At 40.5% G+C, this 26,583-nt stretch overlaps 2 protein-coding genes across 2 annotated transcripts in view; one reads left to right on the top strand and one right to left on the bottom strand.

Annotated features, from left to right (window-relative positions):
- Positions 1-420: 420 nt before the first annotated feature.
- Positions 421-6,696, bottom strand: nptx2b (neuronal pentraxin IIb). The gene is made up of 5 exons (XM_044337944.1): positions 5,971-6,696; positions 5,089-5,308; positions 4,300-4,544; positions 4,027-4,206; positions 421-1,900 (listed from the first exon to the last, which is right to left on the bottom strand). Exons 1-5 carry the CDS (start codon positions 6,409-6,411, stop codon positions 1,670-1,672), a joined length of 1,317 nt encoding a protein of 438 aa, XP_044193879.1. The 5' UTR covers positions 6,412-6,696; the 3' UTR covers positions 421-1,669.
- A 4,575-nt stretch (positions 6,697-11,271) lies between these two features.
- Positions 11,272-26,583, top strand: part of LOC122970839 (transformation/transcription domain-associated protein) — an 83,336-nt gene continuing 68,024 nt past the window's right edge. Inside the window, exons 1-22 of the mRNA XM_044337125.1 lie at positions 11,272-11,357; positions 12,088-12,210; positions 13,064-13,113; positions 13,534-13,644; positions 13,920-14,024; positions 14,490-14,573; positions 15,048-15,104; positions 15,278-15,403; positions 17,111-17,188; positions 17,444-17,532; positions 18,134-18,230; positions 19,363-19,501; positions 20,120-20,198; positions 20,837-21,071; positions 21,163-21,499; positions 21,611-21,708; positions 21,946-22,140; positions 22,255-22,446; positions 22,536-22,701; positions 22,833-23,089; positions 23,546-23,746; positions 25,004-25,155. Of these exons, the coding sequence (XP_044193060.1) occupies positions 12,111-12,210; positions 13,064-13,113; positions 13,534-13,644; positions 13,920-14,024; positions 14,490-14,573; positions 15,048-15,104; positions 15,278-15,403; positions 17,111-17,188; positions 17,444-17,532; positions 18,134-18,230; positions 19,363-19,501; positions 20,120-20,198; positions 20,837-21,071; positions 21,163-21,499; positions 21,611-21,708; positions 21,946-22,140; positions 22,255-22,446; positions 22,536-22,701; positions 22,833-23,089; positions 23,546-23,746; positions 25,004-25,155 (2,948 nt within the window). The 5' untranslated portion in view covers positions 11,272-11,357; positions 12,088-12,110. The remainder of the gene's footprint in view (positions 11,358-12,087; positions 12,211-13,063; positions 13,114-13,533; positions 13,645-13,919; positions 14,025-14,489; positions 14,574-15,047; positions 15,105-15,277; positions 15,404-17,110; positions 17,189-17,443; positions 17,533-18,133; positions 18,231-19,362; positions 19,502-20,119; positions 20,199-20,836; positions 21,072-21,162; positions 21,500-21,610; positions 21,709-21,945; positions 22,141-22,254; positions 22,447-22,535; positions 22,702-22,832; positions 23,090-23,545; positions 23,747-25,003; positions 25,156-26,583) is intronic.

The following is a 26,583-nucleotide window of genomic DNA, read 5'->3' as shown; positions in this document are numbered from 1 at the left end:
CTTGACATGTTTTCAGAGCAGTGAGTGGTTGGAAGGAGCTGCTTTGTCTGAGGGAATGTGTCTGTGACGTCACCCCTGACCTTTCGGCCTCTATCTTCTGTTAAGCGTCACTAATGCCACACAGGACACCTGTTGTTGTCTTGACCCAAGCCATCGGAGTCAAAAGATCTTGCTCAGCCTGTGTTATTAACTACTCATGTCACTCCTCCTACCAAGAGTGGCCAGGTGATTTTAAACTGGTGTCAATCTGCCATATGCCTAACCCTAACCCTAACCCTGCCAATACAGTTAAAAACCCAAGTGGTGTGTCAATTTCCTGATCAACAGGAAACTTAAAGAGGTCCAAAATATAGTGGTTGACAGATAAACCACAAACATTTGTCAATTAATTTCAGCTGTAGTTTTATTTATTTTCCACACTTTCATTTATTGGCAAAGCAAATCATTTTTCAATGCTTATAAAACATTTAATGGCACTTTAGTCTCCATAGGAAGGCCACAAGACAGGGTGGACGTTGTCTGATAAATATTCAGTTAAATTAACTGTGTAAAGATAACATAAAAAGCTACATAACAAGTTTCCTGGACAGACACTGTAGTAGTACACTTAAAAATGATTATTAGTGTACAAGTACATTCAAAATAGATGCTCAGAGAGTTTTGATCGGTGAGCTAATCTGTTACATTTCTCTGCTGAATGTTTGGTTCGACAATCCACTGTAACAACATTACAAATCACGAGTAAAAATATTTCACAACATTGCAGCTATGAACATATTTTTGACATGATCCTCCATTCAAAGAGGTTTTGTTCAAATGGAAAAGGCAACAAAAAAAAGCACTGTGATAGACTCACTAGTATCACTGGTATCAGGTCTGCGTGTGAAGAATAAAAGAAGGTGAAGTTTTTGTTTGTTTGTTGCAACTCTAAATGGACATTTGTATTTCTACCCAAAAATCAAGTTTAACCAAAGTATTTAATGCCATTACACACAAGCTCCAACTACCAGCCAGAGCCAAGACAAGAGGTTTGATTGATGTTGGCTCTAAGCCCATTCCCTAGTTAAGGAATAGACATAACATTAGCCAGACCTTTAATCTTCCCTCTTACTTACTCCCACACAGCACGCAACGCCGACTCACATGTCGACGCCAAACTGTCAGCTAGTCTGGGCCTCGATGTATTTGTAGTAGTAGCGCTGCATGCATGCGTCTGTGCTGGACTACAGTGGATTTTCATTACTTCAAAGCCTTTGAGGGTGGAGGGAGGGGTATTGGGAGACTGTGTGGGAAGGCGGTTGGTCTTATGTCTTAGCAATAATACCTGAGGGCACCTTTTCACCATGGTAGTAGTACTGAAGGAGTGAAGTATCTTAATTATGGTAGAGAAAGACATGTTAGCTCTCTGATTGCCACTAGAAATGAAACAGCAACCAGTCAATGATGGCATTGATGTGTAAGCCTCCACATCACAATTTGCACTTAAGTGTGTTTTCACGCTCAATGCTACACATCTGATTGTCAAAGTGTTTACAACTATCACGTGTATGTGCCATGCTTTGTTAACACATTTTCCATAAACAGCTTTACAATAAGAGCAGACAATTAAAAAAACAAGCTGAACAGATGGAAACAACAGCTAATTAAATGAGAGGCAGACAGACAGTTTTCAAGCATTGGGCAATCGCTCCTGACACACCTCCAGAGGCCTTTTGAATGCCCCCCTCCCAAAGACCTCCACATTGCTTGCTAGCCAGGAGATCACATTACCGGGCATGTAGGATGTACAGTTGGCCATAGACTGGATTTCAACCGGCTTCAGAACGCGGTCCCAAATGTTTACCTGACTCAGTTCGCCCACGAAAGCCTGTCCAGCATCAAAGCGCCCACCCACGACGTCCTGTAAGAGCCATAAACAGCAGGATGTAAATTTAAACAGCATCAACAACAACATTATCAAAGGTAATAATCTTTTTAACGTGGAGGAGGCAGTCTGTGGGACTATAGATGGACTGGTCATTAAACTTTAAGGTTTAATGAGTGTTATTCCCTTGTTTTGGCTAATCAAGCACATAAAATGGAGCTACAACCTTTGTGTTAATGTCTGTACATATCTCATTCACCAGTGAAAGTGTTGTGATGAAACTTGTGGAAATTATATCTCATTACTCCATTTTGCCCTTTTCAAAATTGCATTAAGTAGCCTAAAAGCGTCACTATGTACAGCGCCTATTTAAAAGATAGGTTGACAGTTTTTCAAGTCTGTCTTAAAATGACAGTGAGGTATCCATATGAACATTGAAACAGGTTTTTCTTGCTATAATCATCCCCCCTGTTCATACTGACCATTAGATGATTCCCTCCAAATGTGCTTATAATGAAAGTGATGGGGAGACCGAATCCACAGTCCTCGTTTTGAGCAAAAATGTATTTAAAAGTTTATCTGAAGATAATGATATGAGGCTTCAGTCATCTGAGTCAGTCAAATAAAGTGGATATCTTCCACAGTTGCTCTCTTTTTTAGTAAAAAATCCCCTCTTTGTGTCTTGATGGACAGTGTTTTCCTGTTCAGATGCAGTGGAAGGATCATAACAAAAAGAGGGAATTTGGTGTTTGGTGTGGATGCACTGTTTATGATACAGTTGGACTTTCATTTATAAGCGCAAATTACAACTGAATAACTTTGTTGCCTTCCAGTTTAGCTCTTCAACTGTACTTAAAAAGGATAATAATTTTTAGGCGCTAGCAGCTCTGTGAGGCACAGTGGTGCTTTGAGCTAAATGCTAATGTCAGCAAGCTAACATGCTCATGGTTAGCAGGTGTAATGTTTCTTCACTATCTTAGTCTTGCATGTTAGCATGCTAACATTTTCTAATTAGTACTAAACAAAAGGTACAGTAGAACGATCGTTTTGTAAACTGTTTAAAGTTTGACGTAAGTTGCTACATGAATGTAATAATTGGTATGAGGAGGTTGAAGAGGAGTGGGCTCAAAGGTTTCTCTCTCATTTCCATTATGACATAAATTCAGACAAAGTTTGAAAGAATATTTTGAAGAGTGTGAATGGTATTTAAAAATTTAAGGCAACCAGTAATGTTGCTGAATAGTTTCAAGTTTGAATGGAGTTCATAGCTAAAAGTATGAAAGATTATATTGGGTTGAAAAAGTTTGAAATCTGATTTCACAGACATTCCAGGACCATGAATGTGTGTGCCAATCCATCCAGTAAATGTTGAGATATTTTACAGGATATTTTACAGTGAAAACTTTGACCTCATGGTGGCAATAGATTAAAAGTTAGAGGATCACCAAAGTAGGTTTAATTGGCAGGACACCATGAATATCTGTACAACATTTTGTACAACATATGGCAATCCATCCAATAGTTATAGAAATATTTCAGTCTGGACCAATATGGTGAACCGACTGACAACAGACTGACTTTGCCATCTCTGATGCATGCTGCTGGAACAAATTTTATCATTCAATAGTTAAAAACACAATGTCTTAAACACTGTTGATTAGATTTTTGCAGAACTTAATAGACTGATGCATCTCATTCCTCCATTCTTTTTAATAATGCATTGATTGGTCCGTAGGGAGACCTCAGCATCTGTGGGCAGTGACAGGTTTACTGTTGTCTTGTTAATTGTTTTGTTTAGATAACCTGCCACTATCTTATTATTTGCTACTTTAGGCCTGGTTGGTTTTCTTGTTTTGCAAAGGCACTCTATAAATAATGTTGCTTATTAGTAGAACAACTTGACATTGTACTTTGAAGTGTTTGGCTTGTGATAATATGAACATGCTGTATTAGACGGCTGATGGTTCGTTTTGTCTGTTCTATGTAAAGAAATGTCACTTCATAAAGACGAGAAGTACTGGTGATGTAATTCCAGGTAAGTAGCTGTTGTCTTTGATCTTGACAAAAGAGGCAGAGCAATGACTAAATCAACAGATGCAGACATGTGTCAAACACAGTCCCTAATTTCCTCTGACATTTTGGGACCCGCTGCACGTCCCTACCTGCTCCTGCCCCAGGATGATGACTCCCCCAGGTTTGATGGGGTGCCAGGCCGCCAGGTTGTCGCCAGTTCCCTGCCTCTCCCCATCTTGGTAAGCATCCCACTGGCCATCCCGTGTGGTCCAGGAGATGCAGATGTGGTGCCACCTTCCATCCCGTACCTCCAAGGGCAACTGGGCAACCTAGAGGCAAAATACACTGTACTTAGCTATGGCTTCAAACTTTAATTTTGCCATTTTCATATTGTGAGTGACCCACAAATAACCATGACTCGCCTTGTCATTGATGAGCAGCTCGATTGGGTTATTGCCCCATTCGATCAGCACAATCTCATTCGCTTGCCCTGGCACGCCGTAAGAGAAAGGTGTCCCTATGCCAGGACTGGCGCTGGACTTGATCCACATGCAGAGTGTGAACGCGTACATCTCTGGAAGGCTCTTGGTGATCCGGCCGTACAGGTAGTTGGTACGCTGGGGGAGGGACAGCTTAAACTGCTCAGGAGACTTGAAGTCTCCTCCTCCTATAATGAGACAGGCAGAGATAGAGGAGACAGGGAGAGGTGAGAAGTGTCCCAAGAGGTTGTGTCTTTTCTTAAACTTGTTAATTGCTGCTTGAGAATGAAAGTGAGGAAACAGCAATGTCACCTTCCCTTTTTGTTTAAGACAAAAAAGCTGCTACAAATTAAAAGCAGAGGCCCTTTTATGTAAAAAATGTGCATGTTTGTCCTCCTTCTTTCACCTTCTGTGATTCATCAGGTCCTCTCAACTCCTTTATTTCTCTGAGTGACTTCCCTTGCCTCCACTCCATTAATGTATAGTACACTTATAATAGGTTTCATGCTTTACTTGCTTTCTCCATCTGTGCAACACCATGTATCATTTTATATTCTTTTCATTTTCTCCTCTATCAGGCTGTTTGTGCCTTACTTATAGTGCTACATACTTCAAGTGAGTTACCTAATCATCTCAAAACAATATTTCATCTTGACTTTATCTCATTATGTAAACCGGGTCGTGTTGCAGTTGTTGGATGAACAGACATTTAGTCATGGTGTTTTCCTATACCTTTCTCCAGCTCACTGATCCTCTCCACCAGGGCGTTCAGCGTGCTCTCTGTCTTCAGCCTGTACGCGGCTGTGGCATTGGACAGCATGCTCTTCTCCTCCTCCAGGTTGCTGACTTTCTTCAGGAGCTGTTTCTCCAGCTCCCCGAGGCGACGCTGCAGCAGGTCACGCAGCTCACTGGGGAACGAGGCGCCGGATACATTGGCCCGCATCTGCTGTTGCTAAGGAAGGATGGACATGGCAACATGAGCAGGAAGTGCACAAAAATAATCAGGGACAGTGAGCCCCATGAGAGCTGCAAGTGATGCTTTTACATCACTGTCACAAGAAGTTACTCTGTCTTGACAGGCCTACAAATGTAGTTTCAGCATTCATCGTGGGAGAAATTGTAAAAAGTTGCAATTTTTGGTCTACTGTATGATAGTTCTGGTCAATTTTCTAATCCTGTTCAAATCTGATGAGTTTCCTCTGGCAATTATATGGCAATAAACAGCAGCATGCATGAGAGGCACAAAGTGAAGAATCAGAATCACTAAAACATTTATATACATATTGTCAGACAGTCACTTTAGGACTGTGAGGACAGTGTTGTTGAAGCTTTTTAAGCGCTGTAGTTGATCAGACAAGCAGAATAAACACATGTGACATAATCGGTCCTGCGTAATAGGAAGTTGAGGCTGGCCAGTTAGACAATTAATCTCTTTCCCACCCTCTGTTTAATCTCCACTATAGGCTCTCTAATTCCAAGAAGTGCAGATGGACTGTTGAGTTGTAAATCGACAATGTATCGTAATCCTGTAAATCCATATTGAGAATTAATCCGTATTTTTACGCATGGCTTTGGCACAACGGTTGTGCTTTGCGCGATTTGAATGCGCCTTACCTCCAGGTTCTCCAACCGGTCCTTGAGCCCCTGCATTGTTTTCCCAAGACTGTCGATCGTGTCGTTTGGATCTCTGGGAACATCTCCCATTGTATTTTGCTTTACTTTACCCCATGAACCCCCCTTTTCGTATTTTCTATCGTCGGTGGCTGAGACGCAGAGAGACAGTTTGGTGGTCAGCTCGTTGATGGTACCTAACTGTTTGGAAATCGTTTCTTTCTGCTGTAGAATTGTCTCCCGTAGCTGCATGACAGTGTTTCTGAGCTCCTCTTCTTGGCTTCCGGCGTTTAGTTCAGGTAACAATGTCACCGGGCAACTGGCGTCGCCGCTAAGGGGTATTGCCCGGCAGATGTACCGCTTCCCATCGTCCACCTGGCCGCTCGCTTGTCGACTGCAACCCAGCGCACAAAAACATAACAATCCGTACAAGAATGAAAACATAACTACAATGTTTACCGTTAAGGAAAGCCGAGTGAAAAGTGAAAAGCAGAACACTAAAGCCTGAACACTCTCTAATGAAATCCAGTCTCAAGTTCAGTGCGTAAAAGTATACCCCCACAGTGGTGGTTTACCCACAAAACATCACCAATAACTATTTTCTACAAAATAGCGCCATGTCAAGCAAACAAAATCAAGGAAAGCCTGAGCAGGAAATCCCATCAAGCATGAGTCGGTCACTGTAAGCCCGGTTAATGTGGCTTGGCTACCGGGACTATTCCTGGCGCAAACAGAGCGCACAGTGTGGTGCTGATCGGACAGCTCCTCTTAGAAAAGAGGATTACCAAAAAAGGTGTCTCTAGAAGCGCCTTGATTGGTTGTAGTAGGTTGACGTCACCAGTCAGGTGGGTCAAACATTTATTTATCGATTTGGAAAGTTAATTAAGCAATGACGAGTTAATTATATGGGGATGCTATAAAAAGTGGAAAGATCTAATTTTGTTGCATCTCAGTATAATTTCATGGCCTCATATTTATTCTGTCTCATGCTTACTGTGATGTTCTCTTTTAGTTTCCTTATAACTTAATTCATATGATAGCTTTATTCCCTGAATGAGGCATATCCAAGTGTCTGACTGTGAATAGTGTCTGGATCATAACTCAACACTGAATACAGGGCAAAATCATTTGATAAGTGAGTTAGGTCAAGATATAAGCATTCAGGTAACTTTTCCTTGCTGTGAAACACGTGACAAATCATTTTTAATGCAGGTGAGTCTCAATAAATCAAGTGGTGAACAAACAGGATGTGGTGGTAAACAATTAGCAACAGCTGCCTGCCTGGCTGTGAAAGGTCAATAAAGCCTGGTGTGCAGACTGGAAGACATACCACTGTGCTTTGAACATGTTTTCCAACCATGCTCCAAATCACACAGTCAATCAGAGATTTCTATGACAAAGTAAAAACAAATTCACAAAGTACCCATTGTTCCACTTTGTGCTTTAAAACAACAGTTTTTTGTATTAGAGGAAGCTGTGAGAATTCTAAATTTGCTCTGAATAAATGTTTAAAAAAGATGTGTCAATAAAAAATGCTGTTATTAGAGTGATAACATATGAAGTTGTTGCTTTTTGTAAAAGGGCATCCAGTTGCAGGCAGTATCAGGTTCAATAAACTATTTCCACAATCAATAAATTTAGTTTGTGCCATTTGAAATGGAAAGCCTGTTCTCAGTATGTCCCCCTCTCTTAAATTATAGGGGCTGTGGTTGTCAGCTAATCAGTTTCCTGTATTGTGACTGTTCAATAAATACCAATTTAACTAAAGCCATTTCCAATGAAAAAATGAAGAACATTAATCTTGAAAGCAAAATTAAGCTTACCAATGTGAGACGTTTAACATTGTGGCTGATTTCATTGATGCATTATGTTTGGATGTACGGTTTCACATCTGGGAATAATAATTTCCCAAAATTCAGTTTTTGGCTGTACAATATTTATTGTGATCATAAATTTCTATTTATACAGTACAACACATAAACTACAACATTAAGTTAATAAATACACAATAAACCCAGCACATGACAAAGAAGAAAGAAAGAAAGAAAGAAAGAAAGAAAGAAAGAAAGAAAGACAGAAAAAGAAATCGACAGAGGTGGGATCTGGCAGCTGTGACTGACTATCAACACCTCCAATTCTCTGTACACAGGGTTTGGTAGCTTTGTGAAGCCTGTGCAAACCAATCACCATCATTGGTGACAGACTCTGCCTCCCTTGGTTAAACACAGAATATTTTACTCTGACATCACACCTATTTTCTGGTTACCAGGTGACAAATGACAAAAGCTACCTGACAGCCCAACATAAACTCCAGCTGATCAAATAGCTCCTTCGTGGAAACGGAACAATTGACTTTAATTAGACTAGGAACAAAACGCTCATTATAAAATGAATATGTTCAATAACGATGATGTGCAGGTCTTTTACACAACTGTTTGTCTGCCTGATTCATAAAAAACATCTCCTCTTATCATACAGACCTCAGGGGTGCACATGGGTAAAAAGAGTGCATGTGCAAGTGAGCTTTCGAATGCATGAATAGATTTTCAGGGTATTGTTGATGATTCAGACTCAGTCTCAAGGAAAGTGCACTTCTTTCTATATGAGAAATAATGCAGGGGGGCATCAGCAGCCGCAGCGGTGCACTGGCAAAACACAGATCTAATGGACAGATGAGTGGTTATGGAAAGCTGGAGAACCATTGTGTCATTTACTCCCCCCTCCGTCCCCCCGTCCCCCCACTCTCAGGATAAAGCTCCTGTCAGAGAGAGAGAAAAAAAAAAGAAGAACCTACTAATGAAACAAACAGGACACCGCAATAAGCCTGAGACAAACATCTTTTAGCAGATCGTTATTACTCAGGGAACAGAGAGCGCGAAAGAGAATGAGAATGTCATATTACATGTCAAATTATCTCTTACATTATGTGCGACATTTACTGAAAGGAATATCTCATTCTGCAGTCTTTTGCCAGTGGGTTCATTCTTTGGAAGGAGGAGGCTGTGAAGGAGAGAATTATGAATTAAACCCCATTAACTAAGCACGGGGCCAGGAGACAGGCTTGATAGATTGAGCAAGATAAATAATGACCATCTTTCAACAAGACTTTATTACTTACAAAGCTGTTGAAACGAGCAAAATTGTGAGACTTGTTGCCAGATACGCATACGTCCATTTGTGAGCCACAGTGGTGTGCATGACAGCAATATCTGACATGACAGCGACTGGTGTCAATGAACTTTGGAGCAATTTTTAGAATGATTATGGAAGGTAATATGCTCTGATTTGACACTGTTTTGCTTATTTGACTGGTCAAGAAAAGATACAGACAAGATTATTCTTGAAAACTGAAAGGGACAATGCTATATATACATTTTTGGCCCCTGTGTTCTCAAATTTGATGATTTCTTACATTAATATAACAAGAACTGACAAATTGAAGATATAAAAAACAAGCATGAAAATGTATTTTGACTGTCCTGACACTGATCAGTATTCCTGGAAAATGATCAGAAAAAAATAAAAATAAAGAAACAGAAAAAATACAGCACCTCTACACTTATCCTCTAGCACTGTCCTGGTCTTATGAAAGTCTCAGTTATTAAAAAAATAATCTCTGAAGATCAAGATATGGGAGCAATTTCCTCTGTTTCTTCCCAAAACATAGGTTTTTATGACAGGCATCAGATAAGAAAAGCGATGTGGAAGTGTAACATTTGCAACAATTCATGCCAACTTCATTACCTGTTATGTTCAAAGGGGTCAAACGGCCTATGCTGGACTCAATTCAAGAGATGAAATGCAGTCCCTGGTGTTCTATTATTCATAAAGGGTTAGCATCAGGTTTTTCTCACGTAAAACATTGAGAATGTCAGAATGTGGAGAGTTCACAGACCTGCAGTCTGCTTCAGTGAGCTGCCATCTTGTGGTTAAAAAACAAACCACACTAATATGATGATCTGTTGAGTTGCTAATTTGCAAAATATACCTCTGGTTGGTGTTTATTCTCCTTCAGCATGACACTTGCATTGTGTTTTTAAATCTTTAATTCATTAGGAAGACCCCTCCACTGAATCATTTGACCTTTGACCATCTGGAAAAGAATTGCAGGACATATGGACCAAAATGAATTTAACAATTTATTAAAATTTACAACTACAGACTGGATTCCTCTAAAACATTTTATTAATGACTTGCCAATAGTTATAACTGCAGAGTTGTTGGCTTATTAGAAAATGTGAAACTTACGATCCATTTTTAAAATTTTTAGTGACATTTGTAGCTGCAGAATTTGTTTTAGACCCATTAGCCTTTATTAATGAAGAGGAGAAACAACAGCAAATGGGATTTTTCACACAACCTGCACATTTGTTCTACTAATGGCTTATAAAGCTTTAGTAAATTTAACTGAATTTATTAACCATTAATTAGAACTTATAACCTTAAACCCTATATAACTCTTATTAGAAAGTGGTACCAAAATCATAATAATACAACTTCAGGCCTTTAGAGTTGACATTACAACTTAAAAATCCTTCTCCAGTCAAAAATCTGCTTGGCTTGTTGCTTATTACTTCAGTTGGATGTTTGAGCTTCACCTTAGATTTGAGTTTAATACATCCATATACGAGCATAGTTTGTGACATCATAACTAGTTTGGAAGCAAATGCCAGTCCAATAGGCACATACTGTACACTGAGAATCAACTTTACACTAAAGTAGGAGAAATGTGTTGTGTTCAGTAGTTTTGAAAATGAAAAATACATTTTTCATTGATTGAGAAGCAGATGAAATTTTAAGAATTTTTAACTATTCAAATGAAATTTTTGTGGAAAAAAATAAGTCAGACACAAATTATTAGTCCAAGCAGTGTATTTTTATGGCTTAAAAACATGTCTGGAGGGGATCTTTAAATCTCTTGCCTAAACAGCAGACTAAGTTTTTATTATTTAGCAAATATATTTAAACAATATATGTCTACACAACTTTACATTCTGTATTGTAGTACAGTATAAAGGTGCTGTTCAACTCTCCCAGATGGCGCTGCCGCAGCGTACCATGCGCAGTTACCCGCAAAGTTACCTCCTTTAGTGACAGTCCCAGCAGTCAGAAGACCATCGAAAACGATGGTCTTATATCCACTGGTTATTACACGATATCCTTCCGCTGGTACTAGAATAAGACGCTTTGACCAGTAAACCCATTTATTTCCACAGACTTGGACATCGCTTGTATCGCTTCTTTGCATTAAACCCACGTCACACAGACATAACTATACTGTATATTTACATTTATAGGGAAAGTATTGTACGCAATGTGCGGAGGGATATCACGCATCTGAGCAGCAGCGCGGCAGCTACAGAGCGGCGGTTTCCTGTCTGCGGCGCTGGGTAAGTGCAGATGGGTTTGCTTATTTTAATACATTTTGGCGATATATCAGGTGCTTTTCACGGCCTCTTGTATGCATGTTGCTTTTGAACAGGTTCTTATCTGAGAAAAATAGATTTCTGCCTTTGGTTTCTGTTTATTTGCTCTCATATAGAGTTTAACGGCAAGGGATGCACGAGCGCTTTCTTTCTTTTGGGAAAGCGAAGTTAGCTTATTAGCTAACTGCAGCGAATGTGATCTGTAAGATTTACCTTATAAGTGACTTTGTACCTTGTAAGTGTGGCTTATGGTGCGGGTGACCAAGAATGTACGGCCTCTAAGTGATAGAAGGGTTCACATTTGACGCCGAAAAACCAGCTTTTTCACAAATTCTGCCGAAGTGTACGAACATTGTGCTAGCTGATGCTTTAAATGACGTCATCATTAAGCGCCCGCTGGGCTTTCGAGGCATGTTTGGGAGTCTGTTACCGGTTTGTTTATCAAGCACTAATTTTTCCTCAACAACATTGATTATTGCCTAAATGTTCAGTGAACATAACTTCTATTTCTTCATTTAGATTAAAATCTCTGCATTGCTGTCAGTACCAATGTTTTTAAGTCTTTTATTTCCTCTTATCTGTGCAGTGTTCATGAGACCACACTGAGATCTGTGTAGTTCTCATTAAACCACACTGAGATCTGTGTAGTTCTCATGAGACCACACTGAGATCTGCCCCCGTTTTCACTCTGCAGCTCAGTCGGTTCCAGCTGCCACCATGGCCTTCGTGCCTGCTCCGAGCCCCACTGTGGTCGACCAGACCACACTGATGAAGAAGTACCTGCAGTTTGTGGCAGCACTCACAGACGCAAACACACGTAAGTTCATTGATCTTAAAATTTATTGCTGGACATGAGTTATGTTAGATCTCTGAAAAATGACACATTCACATTATCAAAGTCAGGTTTTACAAAGTAATTTATTTATAATATAAAAGTCAGTAAATTGAATGCACTTTCTCAGGAGTTTGGTGCTAACCCAAAAAGTTTCTTCCAGCAGTAATGCAACACCCAAAGATGATATGCTGTACCTGCATTGCATGTTTTTCTTCCTTTATTTTTCATTCATGCTACCTTTTGGGCTGATGTCTCACTTTATTGCATGAACAGATGTGGTAGGAACTTGTGTGAGTGCATCATATCCCCTTTGGGTGTCAGTTACTGTAAATCATCAGTTTAAATATTTGTATGTTAGAAAGATAATGCATGTGTGTTTAAGAGTTAATGAACACACACCATAATAGGTCAATATAAAATGTCTTGTTTTGAATTTGAATAATTAAGACTGCACATTCAGACAACTAAATTATTGTAAATAGTCATACTTATTAGTACACACTTCTTGCCAAAGCTTTAAACATTTTTTTGATTATTAGATTATTAATAATTAATATTAGATAATATTAGGCATCTGTGTTAAGCATGGGCGATGTGATGAGAGCGATATGCTTTAGTCCAGTCAAAGGTACGTGTGTCTGGGAGAGTGCTTGTCAGTGTGTGTGAGTTTGAGTGCGAGTGTGTTTCCTGATGTACCTTTTGATAAACTGGGCGCTGAAAGTAAAACTGATAAGATCTGAGAGTCCCTGCTGAGCACATGGAGATGGCCATGAAAAGTCAAATTGTATCATTAGCAGCTTTGATTAATAGTGACACTATGTCCTTCAACTTCCAGCTGATGAAACTAAGCTGAAGATGATGCAGGAGGTCAGCGAGAACTTTGAGGTGAGTTTGATGAATGTTCTCAGTGTGTAATGGAGGGGATTCATTTTCTTCTGTCTCTGCTGATGGATTATGATGTGTTTTTAAGAGGTTTTATGGATCCCACTAAAGAGAAATTCTCCAAAGTTTTTTTGAAGTGGTAACTGAAACTAGAAAAAACATGTTTTTGATTTAAATAAACGTTGACATTGATAAAATGTTGCACAGCGCTGAAACATGACTCAGGATATACTGAGTTCTTCCAAATTCTCCAAAGTTTTTTTTTGAACTGCAAATAGAAAAAACATTGATTTAAATAAATTTGCTGCACGAAAGAAAAAATACATTGATAAAATGTTGCACAGCACTGAAACATCACTCAGGATAGTCGCTTGATGGCCAAAAATGTATTTCTTGTACTATTTATTGACTTGTCCATTTCAGAATGTGACATCTTCGCCTCAATACTCCACCTTCTTGGAACACATCATCCCTCGATTCCTCACATTTCTTCAAGATGGAGAGGTGCAGTTCCTTCAAGAAAAACCTACACAGGTATGTGGCCTCTGCCTACACTTGTCAATTTTTATCGATTAATTAATGTTCAATAATGTAGAACCACTGTAGTCCACTGTAGCATAATGCTAACACTGTAATCCTACTTTTAATTCAGAGTAGTTCAATTCTCTTTGTATTGGAGTTGTTGAAAGTAATTTTGTGTTGTGACTTTCATCACAACACATCACCTGGACTATCACCTCACTGGTTCATATCAAATAGTATATGCAAGGCTCGATTCTTGGCTTTAAAAATTTGGTCTATTTTTACAGCAATTGAGGAAGTTGGTGCTGGAAATCATCCACCGCATCCCAACAAATGAACACCTTCGCACACACACTAAGAACATCCTGTCTGTGATGTTCCGCTTCCTGGAGGTATGAGTCCTGTTCTTTTGCAATTCAACAGAAACATGCTGTTCTTTTTATATTTTATACTTTTGCATCATTCAGTTACTGTAAAACTGCATTTTGAGTATTTTATTGCTAGTAGTGAATTTTGCCTCAAGTTCCAAGCTAATCAGTTTCAAAGCTTAGTAAATGCACATACAGTTGTGGAGAATTAAAATTAACCACGTGTCAAATACTGGAAAATTTAGCCTGTGGCTGTGATAGTTTCCTTCTGTGGTCAACAATTTCAAAGAATTAATAAAATGAGAAGGGTTCATTGGATGAGAAAACTGAGGAAATTGCTTGTGATGTTCGAAATTTATAATTCACTGTGGTTACTGTGAAAAATACATATTAGTTGCATATGCAGTTATTACATACAGACTGGAACTATTGCATGGCCATTTCATGTTAATGTTTTTTCTTGATTTTTTTTTTTTTTTTTTTTTCCAGATTGAAAGTGAGGAAAATGTGCTGATATGCCTACGCATTATTATCGAGCTGCACAAACAGTTCCGCCCTCCAATCTCTCAGGAGGTGAGAATCTCAACCTTATTGCTTTGAAATTCCTCTTGAGTTCATGAAGTGATATTGATAGAGCTGTTCTCAACTTAAGACATTCTTAACTTACTATTCAAATTCAGTGCTTTGATTCAAAAATCTGTGAAATTGTTTTCCCAGTATTGTGTCCGCATGCAGATGAATACAGTTTTCGAAAATTATCTTTTGAATGTAGTGAAGTTCACAAAGTGAAGAGCATTAAAAAATGTAATTAACCAAAAATTACTTAGTTGACCAGGAGCCGAATGAATAACAATAGACGGCAGCGCTAGTAAATACATGATAACTGATAATGATGATTTTTCCCCTCTGGTTTAATCAGGATAGGTTAAGTAAGACATAGAGAAATAATCGCCTTCCTCTTATTCTTTATGAAAAAGAAAAATATTTGAACATTTCCTGAGTTGAATGTTCCTTGCATTTAAATGTTCTCTATAATCTTCTCTTCAGATTCATCACTTTCTGGACTTTGTGAAGCAGATTTACAAAGACCTTCCTAAAGTTGTTGTAAGTACAGCCTCAGCAGCAGGTGGAATTGCATGCAGTGAAGTGTTTGGTAATGATTTGATTGAGCTTTTTACTGGAAGCACTGACTACCATGCCATTTTCTTCTTTTCCTTTGTAAAATTCCTAATTCCCCTCTGTTTCCTCTAACCACTTTGTCTTTCTGCTCCCACCAGGCCAGGTACTTCGAGAACCCGCAGGTGATTGCAGAGAACACAGTTCCCTCCCCAGAAATGGTGGGAATGATCACCTCGGTGTTGGTTAAGACTGCACCTGAGAGGGAAGACAGTGAAACACGAACGGTAAGATGAAAAACAGTTTCTAGGAGTTTATGTGACCACTGTTAAATCTCCATACTGCATTCTTTCACACTACTGTCTGTAACCACTGGATGGTAGTAGTGCGCTGTTAGCAGACTAACTGAAGAGACAACAAAACTGCAATTATTCTCAGATAGAAAATCCATAAAATCCAAACATTACACGCTGTAGTTCATGTGAAACAGGTCACTGAATATGTAATTATAATCACTGACCACTGAGATCTAAATCTCTAAATATATGGAAAGCTGATATTATGTTAGTAAATTCGTGAATCAAAGACAAAGATGCACAAATAGACAGAATGATATTTTTAAAGTCATATTATGCCCCTTTCCCAGTTTGATATTTTCATTTTCGTGGTCTGTTTGCATGTTTTTCTGGTCAAAAAGCACCTAGTTACAGCTGTACAAGCCCTGGATGCAGCCCTTCTGTCTCACTCAGCCTGAAATCTGCTGTTTTGTGTTTGCTCAATGTCCCTCTCTTCTGATTGGTTGACTATTTTCTATTTTCACCAAGGCTAACCACAGGTAACAGATTGTGAACTACTGTAGCTAGGTAAAACCAGGGTTCTGGGTAAAACTCAGTGTTAAATTGTGATGGCCACCACTGAGGATAATGTTATCCAAACTTTGGAAGGCTGTGCAATGACAAATTGGCTTCTTGACATCCAACAACTGTGCAGCGTTTCTTCTGCAGCTGTCTCTCCTCTGCTCCGCTCTGTGTGTGTGTATGGAGGGGTTGAGCCCCACCGCCGGTGAAATACAGAGAGCAGAGGAGAGGAGAGAAACTAGTGCGACGATAAATGACAGCAAAACACAGAAGAGAATCTCACACTGAGCTGAAATGAAACAAGTGCACATAAATTAGGTAAATGGGGGGGAAACACTGAGCGTATAGTTATGACATCACAACATTACGGCAGTCCAAACGACTCGTTTAAAGGCACAGTCTCTGAATACGGGCTGTGTGCATATCTCTGTGGACTGAGCATTTTGATACTTTCACATTATTTATATAGCACCTAGAACTGCTTTATAGTCAAAAAAGAAATGGAAATCTCCCTTTCTACAGTATGTCCCTTTTAATTCATGTAACAGAGATTTCATATGTTTAACTTTAGCAAAGTTGCAAACAAGCCATGTAGCCATACTACTTAATTGTATTCCAAGCAGCGGACATCCAGATTATAGTCAGTGAGGGTCGGTAATAAGGTCAAAAGAATGTTAATGAGGCTTAATAAACAGCCCTCAGCTCTTGGTGAATTAAAAGTTTGAACACCTAAGCACTTTTTTTTTTTAGTTGAATGTGGTGCTGAGTCTTGGAGGAAGTTGTTGCTATACTGACTGCCTGTCTCTTGAAGATCATTTCTCTTGAAATTAAATGTGGTCTTCAGTTGCACAGACTGAAATCAAAACAATTATGGGGTGAGAAAAAAATCCTGAAACTCTACTGTGATGGAAAATGTAAAAGAACTGACAAGTATTCAAACCAGCAACCTTCTGTTCTCTAAATTTGACGTAGTTTAACCTTTTGTTTACTGAGGCAATGGTCTATCTGTCAGAATCACCTTATTTGATATGTATCAGATGTAGAGGAGTGTGGCGAGTGACCAGCATTTACGTCATTCAGTCATTGTAGTCATTAGAGTCATCCTCATTATGTTGTTGACTTTGTTTCTGCCGCTAGCACACCATCATCCCACGGGGGTCGTTGTCTCTCAAGGTGCTGGCGGAGCTGCCCATCATAGTGGTGCTGATGTATCAGGTGAGAGAAATAAACACAGCGACAATGGGGAAATTAAGTTGCTATTTATTTCAAGTATTTTGACACTGCTAACTGAATTGACTCATCTACATTTTTAGATAATTGGAGTCGTGCAAGTTGTAGCATGTTTTCCCTTAAAGTACATATAAAAATATGGAGTCCAGTCCTGGAATTATACCCTTCAGCTGTGATAATGTGTGTGTATTAAAATGAGGTTAGTTTTTCATTTACTGAGGTAATGTGTTATCCCTTCAGCTGTATAAGCTGAACATTCACAACGTGGTGTCAGAGTTTGTGCCCCTCATCATGAACACCATCATGCTCCAGGTGTCCCCGCAGGCCAGGTAAGATGCATCTGTGTGTGTGTGTGTGTGTGTGTGTGTGTTAATGCTCATGCATGTGGGCTGTGCCAGTGTGTCTCAAATAGGAGTTAGAGTGTGCCTTTAACAAATTTCATTTTCACTTTACAGCCTTCGAAATGAGTTTGGGCATGTTTAAGAGAATTGATTTTTTTTTTTTTTTTCTCGCCCTTCCTCCCTAGCAGTAAGTTTGTTGATGGTGTTGCTCGGCACTTTGCCTGCCAAAGCCTGAGTTAAAATCCATTTGGGGAAGTTAAAATTGTAGAAATTGGCTTAGCAGGAGGTGAAACCTCTCAGGGTTGGGAAGAGGGTTGCGTTAAGCATTCCGAACAGGAAGGAAATGGAGCAGAGTTAATTTAGAAAAAAAACCTCAGCAGTCTCTGGCAGGTACGGAGAAAGTTTCTTCCTGACGTGCAGTAACAGCTGTGACACAAACACAAAACAAGTCACCCATGTAGAATTGACTCATGTAGACCCAATTTTTCAACCTCTATAATTGCCACCTACTGCAGGTATACAGCATCGTTAATGTCTTTCATGGGACTAAATGGCTTTTGTATGTAAATTGTGCTGTTTTTCTTTGCAGGCAACACAAGCTTTATAACAAGGAGCTGTATGCAGACTTCATTGCTGCGCAGATCAAGACTCTGTCATTTCTAGCCTACATCATCCGAATCTACCAGGTACGCCTGTTTGATGGAGTGTTTCCACTGTTAATGAATTGGTTTAGTGAGTCATCCTTTGTGAGTCAAAGCCCTTTCACTTCTGTCTGTGCATGGTTATTCCCACCAACATTTTGCCGTATGTGTTATACTTATTTAAAGTTTTAAAATGTTTTAAAAATGCTACTTAAAGTAACTTCTACAAAGATCCCTTAAATAAAAAGATGTAGTAAATGAAGCACACATGTTTTGAGGGATTCTTTTATGGTGGATTTCTTTTCTTCCTGTGGGTGTCAGGTGATTGGCAGTAAGCAGAGCCTAATGTAATGCGCTCAATGATATGAAGACACTGAAAGCTGCAAAGAATAAAGATAAAACCCACACTTTGAAAAACTAAATTAAGACTTTATATTTACTTTAGTTCTGAACATGAAATTGAAATAGCATCTTCTGAAACTATCTCCAACTCTGCTGGCTCAGGAACTGTGTAAAAGACACTAAAAACTTAGGAAATTGGCATGAGTATGAAAAAACATTGATAATACCATAATAATGAACTTCTAACCCACCTAGAAGAATTCCATTAGTATGAGATTTAGTGTACTGTTGTTTTGTCCTCTTAACAGCACCCATCCCCCACCTCTGTCCAGAAACAAAATATTAAATTTAAATGAACAGACATCGAAAGGTTGCTCAAAATATGAGGCATGGCCCTTTCAGTAGAAACATAAAAACAACAACTAAAACCTGACAAAAGGTAAAAGTTGCAAAAGTTGGAATGAAAAAAGAGAGAAAATAAAGTGAATTGAATGTATCACAACATCCTGACAATCTTACCAACAATAAGATGTGAATATATATATATATATATATATATATATATATATATATATATATATATATAAACAAATTTGATTTAATCTGTAAAAATATAATTCATAAGTACATCGCCTCAGTTTGAGATTTTAATCATTTTTTATGTGTGTAGTGCAATTCTGTATTTCCATAGGTAGAGTTTTCCTCCAATGTCCAACTTTGTTCCTGTGTTCCTCAAATTTTATTTAAAGAACATGGCTTGCCAGGTATACAGTCATTTTAAAAATGAACTGCACTTTTTATCATATGTTTCATGTGTGTGTCTCCACTCTATCAGGACCTGGTAGGGAAGTACTCTCAGCAGATGGTAAAGGGCATGCTGCAGCTGCTGTCCAACTGCCCCTCTGAGACGGCTCACCTCCGCAAGGAACTGCTAATTGCAGCCAAGCACATCCTCACGACTGACCTACGCAGCCGTACGTACACACACAAACACACACACACACACATTTATATGAAACAAGATTGTTTTTTTTCTCACCGGTGAAAGCTGGAGAAACTTTAAGGCTAATTGCAGCTTAATGTGTTCTTCCTGGTCAAAACATTAGCAGTCTACATTTTCTTGCCAAGTCACACCTCATTTTTCGTCTTTCACACCTCTGAAATAACATTTTTATTAGCTGTCAAACTGAGCCTTTAGAACCTCATTTTGATTTGGTGACTGAGCAGTGAAAAGTGAGACTGAATGAAATGGAATAAAAGCTCAACTGCCCATCAGTGAAATCTTGAGACAACGATGCACATTTCTGATGATTTTCTGCATTACTCTGCGGCTCAAAACATTTTCAGCAATTCGGCTCACTTTGTACTAGAGATTTTACTTTGTGGAGTCATAGAAAATGGAGGAAATTATTCAACCACAACTGGGTGTTTGGGTGACAGTTATTTGTTTGCTTCCAAAGCAATAAAACAAACAGCTTTGGGTTTTATTATTCTTTGGTTTTGCATTTATTTAGAACTGCAACCTAAATTTGAAATTTCACCTAACATCTTTGAATCCTGCCATTAAAATATATCTTCATGGTGTGTTTCAGAGTTTATACCTTGTATGGACAAACTTTTTGATGAATCCATCCTGATTGGTTCTGGCTACACCGCTCGAGAGACTCTTCGGTGAGTTGTGTGTGTGTGTGTGATTACGATTATTTGATCTCCTTGGCGTCAGTACCCTTTCTCTCCTGGCGGTTCACTGCTCAGCCAGGTGCATGTTAAGTGTCCTAGCATATTAATCAGGCAGATCTCAGCACTGCCGAAATTCTCAGGGAAGCTGAGTAGAACACTGCAGCACAGATCGCACTGTCAACTTGTCATGTACACCTGCATCTCCAGAGGGCAGGCTGCCCGCACATCCTCCCTTATGTCGATTTCAAAACCTCCTTGACCCTCCCTCAGTTGCCAAACTGGCTCACCTCATCAACAAAATAGCTGTCAATCCGCATTAGTACTGCATAGGAAACAAGGCAGTTGGATGAAACCTGGCAGGACTATCAGTGTCACTCATTAGCTCACCTTCTCTCTCTCTCTCTCTCTTTCTCCCTCGCATATGCCAGTTTTACTTGCATCCCCAAGCTACTTTCCATATCTGTCAAGCTTTTCCTGTCTTCTCCTCTCCTGATTGCTATTTTTTTCTGCCTTTTTCAAAAATGGATCAGTTCATCGGAGCACAGTGTTTTTCACTACAATTAAGTCATAAAATCTGATTAGAATTCTACTCCAAATGTCACAGTTACGATGTCTCTCTTCCTTTCCAGACCCTTGGCCTACAGCACGCTAGCAGACCTGGTGCACCACGTTCGTCAGAACTTGCCCCTGACAGATTTATCCCTGGCTGTGCAGCTCTTCGCCAAGAACATTGATGACGAGTCACTTCCCAGTAACATCCAGACCATGTCCTGCAAGCTGTTGCTCAACCTGGTGGACTGCATCCGCTCAAAGTCAGAGCAGGAGAACGGCAATGGACGGGACATCCTGATGAGGATGTTGGAGGTAGGCGGTGCAGAGCTGAGATCAACAGAAAACACAGGTATTGTTGAAGGAATGTTAAATCATTTCTCCCTCTTTCTCTCTCATCAATCAGGTATTTGTGCTGAAGTTTCACACCATTGCACGCTACCAGCTTGTCTCCATCTTCAAGAAATGCAAGCCCCAGTCAGAGATGGGTGTGGTCGATCCGGTGGCTTTACCGGGGGTACCAGCCACACCCACTCCATCCACCACCCCTGCCATTGCACCTCCTGCTCCTCCCACGCCTGTTGCCACGGCACCACCATCAACTGCAACGGCCTTTGACCGACCTGGTGAGAAGGAAGACAAGCAGACGTTTCAGGTGTCAGACTGCCGCAGCTTAGTCAAGACGCTGGTGTGCGGAGTGAAGACAATTACCTGGGGCATCACCTCTTGCAAGGCCCCCGGAGGTGAGAGGACACAGATCCATGCTCAACAACCATTTGTTTAAAAGCATCTTGCAAAGTGTCAACAACAATCACCTTCTAACTTCTGTTTTTTGTTTTCTGTTCTTTTTTTAGAGGCTCAATTCATTCCTAACAAACAGCTCCAGCCAAAGGAGACACAAATCTACATTAAGCTGGTAAAATATGCCATGCAGGCCTTGGACATCTACCAGGTAAGAGAATTTCTTGGCTATACCAACAGAGACCAGATTTGAGCTTGTACATTTTTTGTGCAATATTCAACACAGATATAAGAAAGCACAAGGGTAAAACAAAATAAAGTTTGCAGACTTTTATGCTCCTAGAAGCACTTATAAAAAAAAATCCAACAAATAAGTACATGGCTATGATTGATAAAATGGTTTTGAATCCAACAACAGTGTAACAGCTCTCATGTCTTTTATGACTAGGTACAGGTTGCCAACAACCAACAGACATACATCAGGGTGGCCAACTGCCAGACTGTACGCATGAAGGAGGAGAAAGAGGTCCTGGAGCACTTTGCTGGGGTCTTCACCATGATGAACCCCCTGACATTCAAAGAGATTTTTCAGACTACTGTGCCGTACATGGTGGAGAGGATCTCTAAGAACTACGCACTGCAGGTACACGCTATCTCACATATGGATAAGAAATGTGCTATTAGTTTTGTGAAAGTGTTATTCAGTCTTCATTTATCACTTGAGCTCAAATCTCATCTATTGTTCTCTTTTTCTTAGATCGTGGCAAACTCTTTCCTGGCCAACCTGTCAACATCAGCTCTATTTGCCACCATCCTAGTGGAGTATCTTCTGGAAAGACTGCCAGAGATGGGCTCCAACGTGGAGCTCTCAAACCTCTACCTCAAGCTCTTCAAACTGGTCTTCGGATCGGTGTCGCTATTTGCTGCAGAGAATGAACAGATGCTCAAGGTAAGTCAGCATGCGGTGAGACGGATAGGCTAGTTTTCTCCCATCACATTTGTCACTCCTTAGTAATATGACTACTCCTGTTTCCTTAGCCACACCTCCACAAGATAGTGAACAGCTCCATGGAGCTGGCCCAATCAGCTAAGGAACCCTACAACTACTTCCTGCTCCTCCGGGCTCTCTTTCGCTCCATTGGTGGAGGCAGCCATGACCTGCTCTACCAAGAGTTCCTACCACTTCTACCCAACCTGCTGCAAGGTAAAGCTTCACGCCATTTCTCTCATTTCTCTGAGGTGAAAATCAGTTGTATTTGACAAGTGGGAAAAAGAATAATCGTTTGTATGAACCACACATAAATTCTTGCGTATCACTTATCTTCATGTCATTAGGTCTGAACATGCTGCAGAGTGGCCTTCACAAGCAGCACATGAAGGACCTGTTTGTGGAGTTGTGTTTGACAGTGCCAGTGCGTCTCAGCTCATTGCTGCCCTACTTACCCATGCTAATGGATCCGCTGGTATCTGCCCTCAATGGCTCTCAGACTCTGGTCAGCCAGGGCCTTCGCACCCTGGAACTGTGTGTGGACAACCTACAGCCCGACTTCCTCTACGACCACATCCAGCCTGTCAGGGCTGAGCTCATGCAGGTGCGTGTTTGCTCTCACCATCTCACCGCAACCAGCTGGACACAGTTTTGAATCTTAAAAGTAAAGTCACTTCCCCACATCCATTCATCAGATCATTCTCTCAGTATCAGTTAGCATATCTGCCCTCTAGTGGTCAACACACTGAATCAGGATCACCCACAAGGACCGTGTAGGTTGATTCACACCTTCAACACTAAATTCTTTTTCAGTCACAAGCTTGGTATTGGCCAGAGTTTTTACTTTTTCACCAGCCAAATAGATAAAAAGGATTTCTAATTTAATTAAGGCTACAATTCTGTGAGCTTAGCGTTTTATCGATGTCTAGTAGCGGTAATGATTGTATTCAGTCATTTTGACAGTGATCAGTTGTACTTTTTAAGGTATGCAGCAATGCTCTGGTTCGGTTTGTTCAACATCAAAGCATATATTTTCTCTCTTTTTGACCCTGTGCTCCAGGCCTTGTGGCGTACCCTCCGTAACCCAGCAGAGAGCATCTCCCATGTAGCCTACCGAGTCTTGGGAAAGTTTGGTGGCAGCAACAGGAAGATGCTGAAGGAGTCTCAGAGGCTTCATTATGTGGTGACTGAGGTCCAGGGGCCCAGCATCAAGGCCGAATTCACCGACTGCAAGGCGTCAATACAGCTACCAATGGAGAAAGTAAGACCACACTGCTATTTTCAACAAATGCTTGCATGATGTCCTCCACTTTGTTGAGTTATTTGCGGGGCTCTCAAGAGGAAAGTTTTGCGATCTTTTCGCTCTGCAACACTGCCTAAAATTACTTTGACACTCTCTCCCCCCTTATTGCTTTATATTTCAGCTTTAGAAAGAAAGAATTAAGCGTAAAAGAGCTTGATATTCCTCATTATTGTTCTCCACAGAGAGCAATATATCCTTGTCAGGAGGTTTGTGTGTTTGAGAGACTGAGTGAGGAGATGTGTGTGTCCTCAAGGTAATTAAATTCATCTCCTGTTTCTCCTCCTCATCCCCAGTCAGTAATCATCAATCTAGTGCGGGCCACCATGACGGCATTATTTACTCTCACTAATGGTTGCTCCTTCTTTCTGGCTATCCGTCTGTGTGTTCACCATCATCATAGGCGCAGGCAGCACACACACACACTCGCACACTGCAAATCCACATGCAGAGGCTGAAGGCATGAGTCTGGTAGACTTGTGATGCAACCATATGATTATTTGGCACACTGTGTGAGAGACATTTTAAAGTGCTCTAAAGTAGACACTGAGATCAAATAACAGTGATCAGAATAACTTGAATCTCTTCAAGGTAGGGCAACTTACTGAAGGTAAATATCTCTTCTCCGATTCCATTTTAACTCTTAAATCTTACTTTTTACTGACCACTTCAGAAACGTTTTTCCAGGAATTTCAAGCTCTTAGAAGCCTGACGAGAAAGCCGTGTTTTCTCAGAAGTTGGACCCTTCGATTTCATATCTAAGCACTTGTACTAGAGGACTTGTCAGAGTCCCATTCCTGGCGGAAATATCCTGATATTCTAAAGGACTGACAGGTCTACGATTCAATTACGCTGTGCCCTCAACTCTTCTCATCCTCCCTTTATTCTTGCCTCCCTCTCATCTCGTCCCCTCTGTTATGAGTGGCATTAATTAGTTCATTTTCTCCCTTTTTAAATGCCTGGCTGCTGTGGCTTGTCAGCCCATAATGTAGAAATCATAATGACCTTTGCTCGGCCAGATGGTGCTCTGTTACTTCCTGCGAATTTATCACACACATATATATATATATATGTAGTCATATATCGCAATTTAACTCCCATATGAATAATTTAAGAATATTGGCATTTTGCAACATCCAGACTTGTCCTTTTAAGAATAAATAGAAGTTGTCTTTTGTAGATTTTGAAGTAAGATATGTGTGTTATATTCTTTCCAAGGCGATAGAGACTGCTCTAGACTGTCTGAAGAGTGCCAACACAGAGCCTTACTACAGGCGACAGGCCTGGGAGGTCATTAAGTGTTTCCTGGTGGCCATGACCAGTCTGGATGACAACAAACACTCTCTTTATCAGCTTCTGTCTCATCCCAAGTAAGTAAACTTTCTGGTTTTGATTTTGAACAGGCCCTGGAATATTATGATACATTGGGATTTATTAGCTATTATATTTATTTCAGAATAAGTGATTGTTATTTCAGTTATAATGCATTAATAGAATATCGATATGTGACACTTACCTATTTTTCTGTCATAAAAAGTCTATTTTGTTAAGAAGGTCCTTTGCAGTGTATGTAACTGCATATATTCATTGTACAGTTTTATCAAGGGAAAATGTTGCTAGCCTTGCCTGATATTTTTGTCTTATTAGTTATTCAGTACATATTTAGAATATTTATGTGTTGCTGTATCCGTACTGATAGGTCATGCATCATTACTAAACTCTTGTGGCTGGAATTGTTCAAATTACGACTCATGAATTTGAGCTTTGAGACGTAACACAGTCACGTCTGCTATCAGTCACCCCCTTCTTTAACCTTTTATGTGACTCAACTTGACCTTGACCTTTCTCCCTGCCCACTGCTCACCCCTCTCTCCCTGTTTGCCCTCTCCCAACCCCACCCACCCACACCAGCTCCTCCCTGCTTCCTCCACCCCCTGTCCCGCCACCTGCTGACATGCCCCGCTTTCAGTCTCTTGCGTCACGTCTTCACCACCGCCTCATCAATTCCGCCTCAAGACTGCGAGTTGCTAATTACACAGTCGCAGCCCCCCTACCCCTCCAACCCTCTGGCAGGCTTCACTGCGAGGCAAAGACACATACATGAACAGACAAACAGGAAGGAGGGGAGGTTGTCGGGTGGGTTAGTCACATTACCATCATTGATCCCCGGGCAGGGGCTAATTGACTTTCCCCTGTCTGTTTACGCTACACCCTGCCCCTTACACTCTCCTGTCATTACACACTAACACACACATGCACACGAATGAGTCTGTGTGCACATTTCTGCAGGGATAATGAAGTGTGTCAGTTATGATCAGCGGGGCTGCGCCTGCCGCCTCCTCTTGTCAGATGTCTCGATTTGCAGTGTCCTCTCTCTCGTGAAAGATTTTCTCTTCATTTTTTTTTTCTCTCTCCCTTCATTCATCCTCCTCACACACTCTCTCTTAACCTCAATATTTGGTCACTGTAAATATAGCCTTTCAGTGTAAAAAGAAAAAAAAGACACAGAGCAATTCCTGAAATGCCAAGCGGGGAGAACGGAGCAGCGTAGGAGTGGCAGGCCCCTGAATGAGTGAAGGGCAATTGATCTGACATTCTGTCAACCATACCACCCCTGCCCCCCCCCCCCCAACCTCACTTTCTCCACCCGCCACATTCCTTGCCCACTCCTTTCCTTTCCACTCAGTCCCCCCCCTGCCCACCTCTTCCCTCTCCTCCTCCAAAGAGCAGTCTTTTAAATGGCAATAATGAAATGAAGCGATCCATCAGGTCTGCCCCTGGCGTGTGGCATAAAACAC

The sequence above is a fragment of the Thunnus albacares genome, chromosome 20 (assembly GCF_914725855.1).
Source record: "Thunnus albacares chromosome 20, fThuAlb1.1, whole genome shotgun sequence".
In the NCBI taxonomy this organism is placed as follows: Eukaryota; Metazoa; Chordata; class Actinopteri; order Scombriformes; family Scombridae; genus Thunnus; species Thunnus albacares.
The sequence above is the reverse complement of the archived record's forward strand: the minus strand, read 5'-3'. Positions and strand labels throughout refer to the sequence as shown.

Bases quoted from the DNA above. Each gene is read 5' to 3' on its own strand.
- nptx2b (XM_044337944.1), bottom strand. From the start codon at position 6,411: ATGTTTTCATTCTTGTACGGATTGTTATGTTTTTGTGCGCTGGGTTGC. The intron at 5,309-5,970 runs GTAAGGCGCATT...ATCCTTCCTTAG, and splicing joins ACCGGTTGGAGAACCTGGAG to CAACAGCAGATGCGGGCCAA. The intron at 1,901-4,026 runs GTAGGGACGTGC...TGGCTCTTACAG, and splicing joins TCATCCTGGGGCAGGAGCAG to GACGTCGTGGGTGGGCGCTT.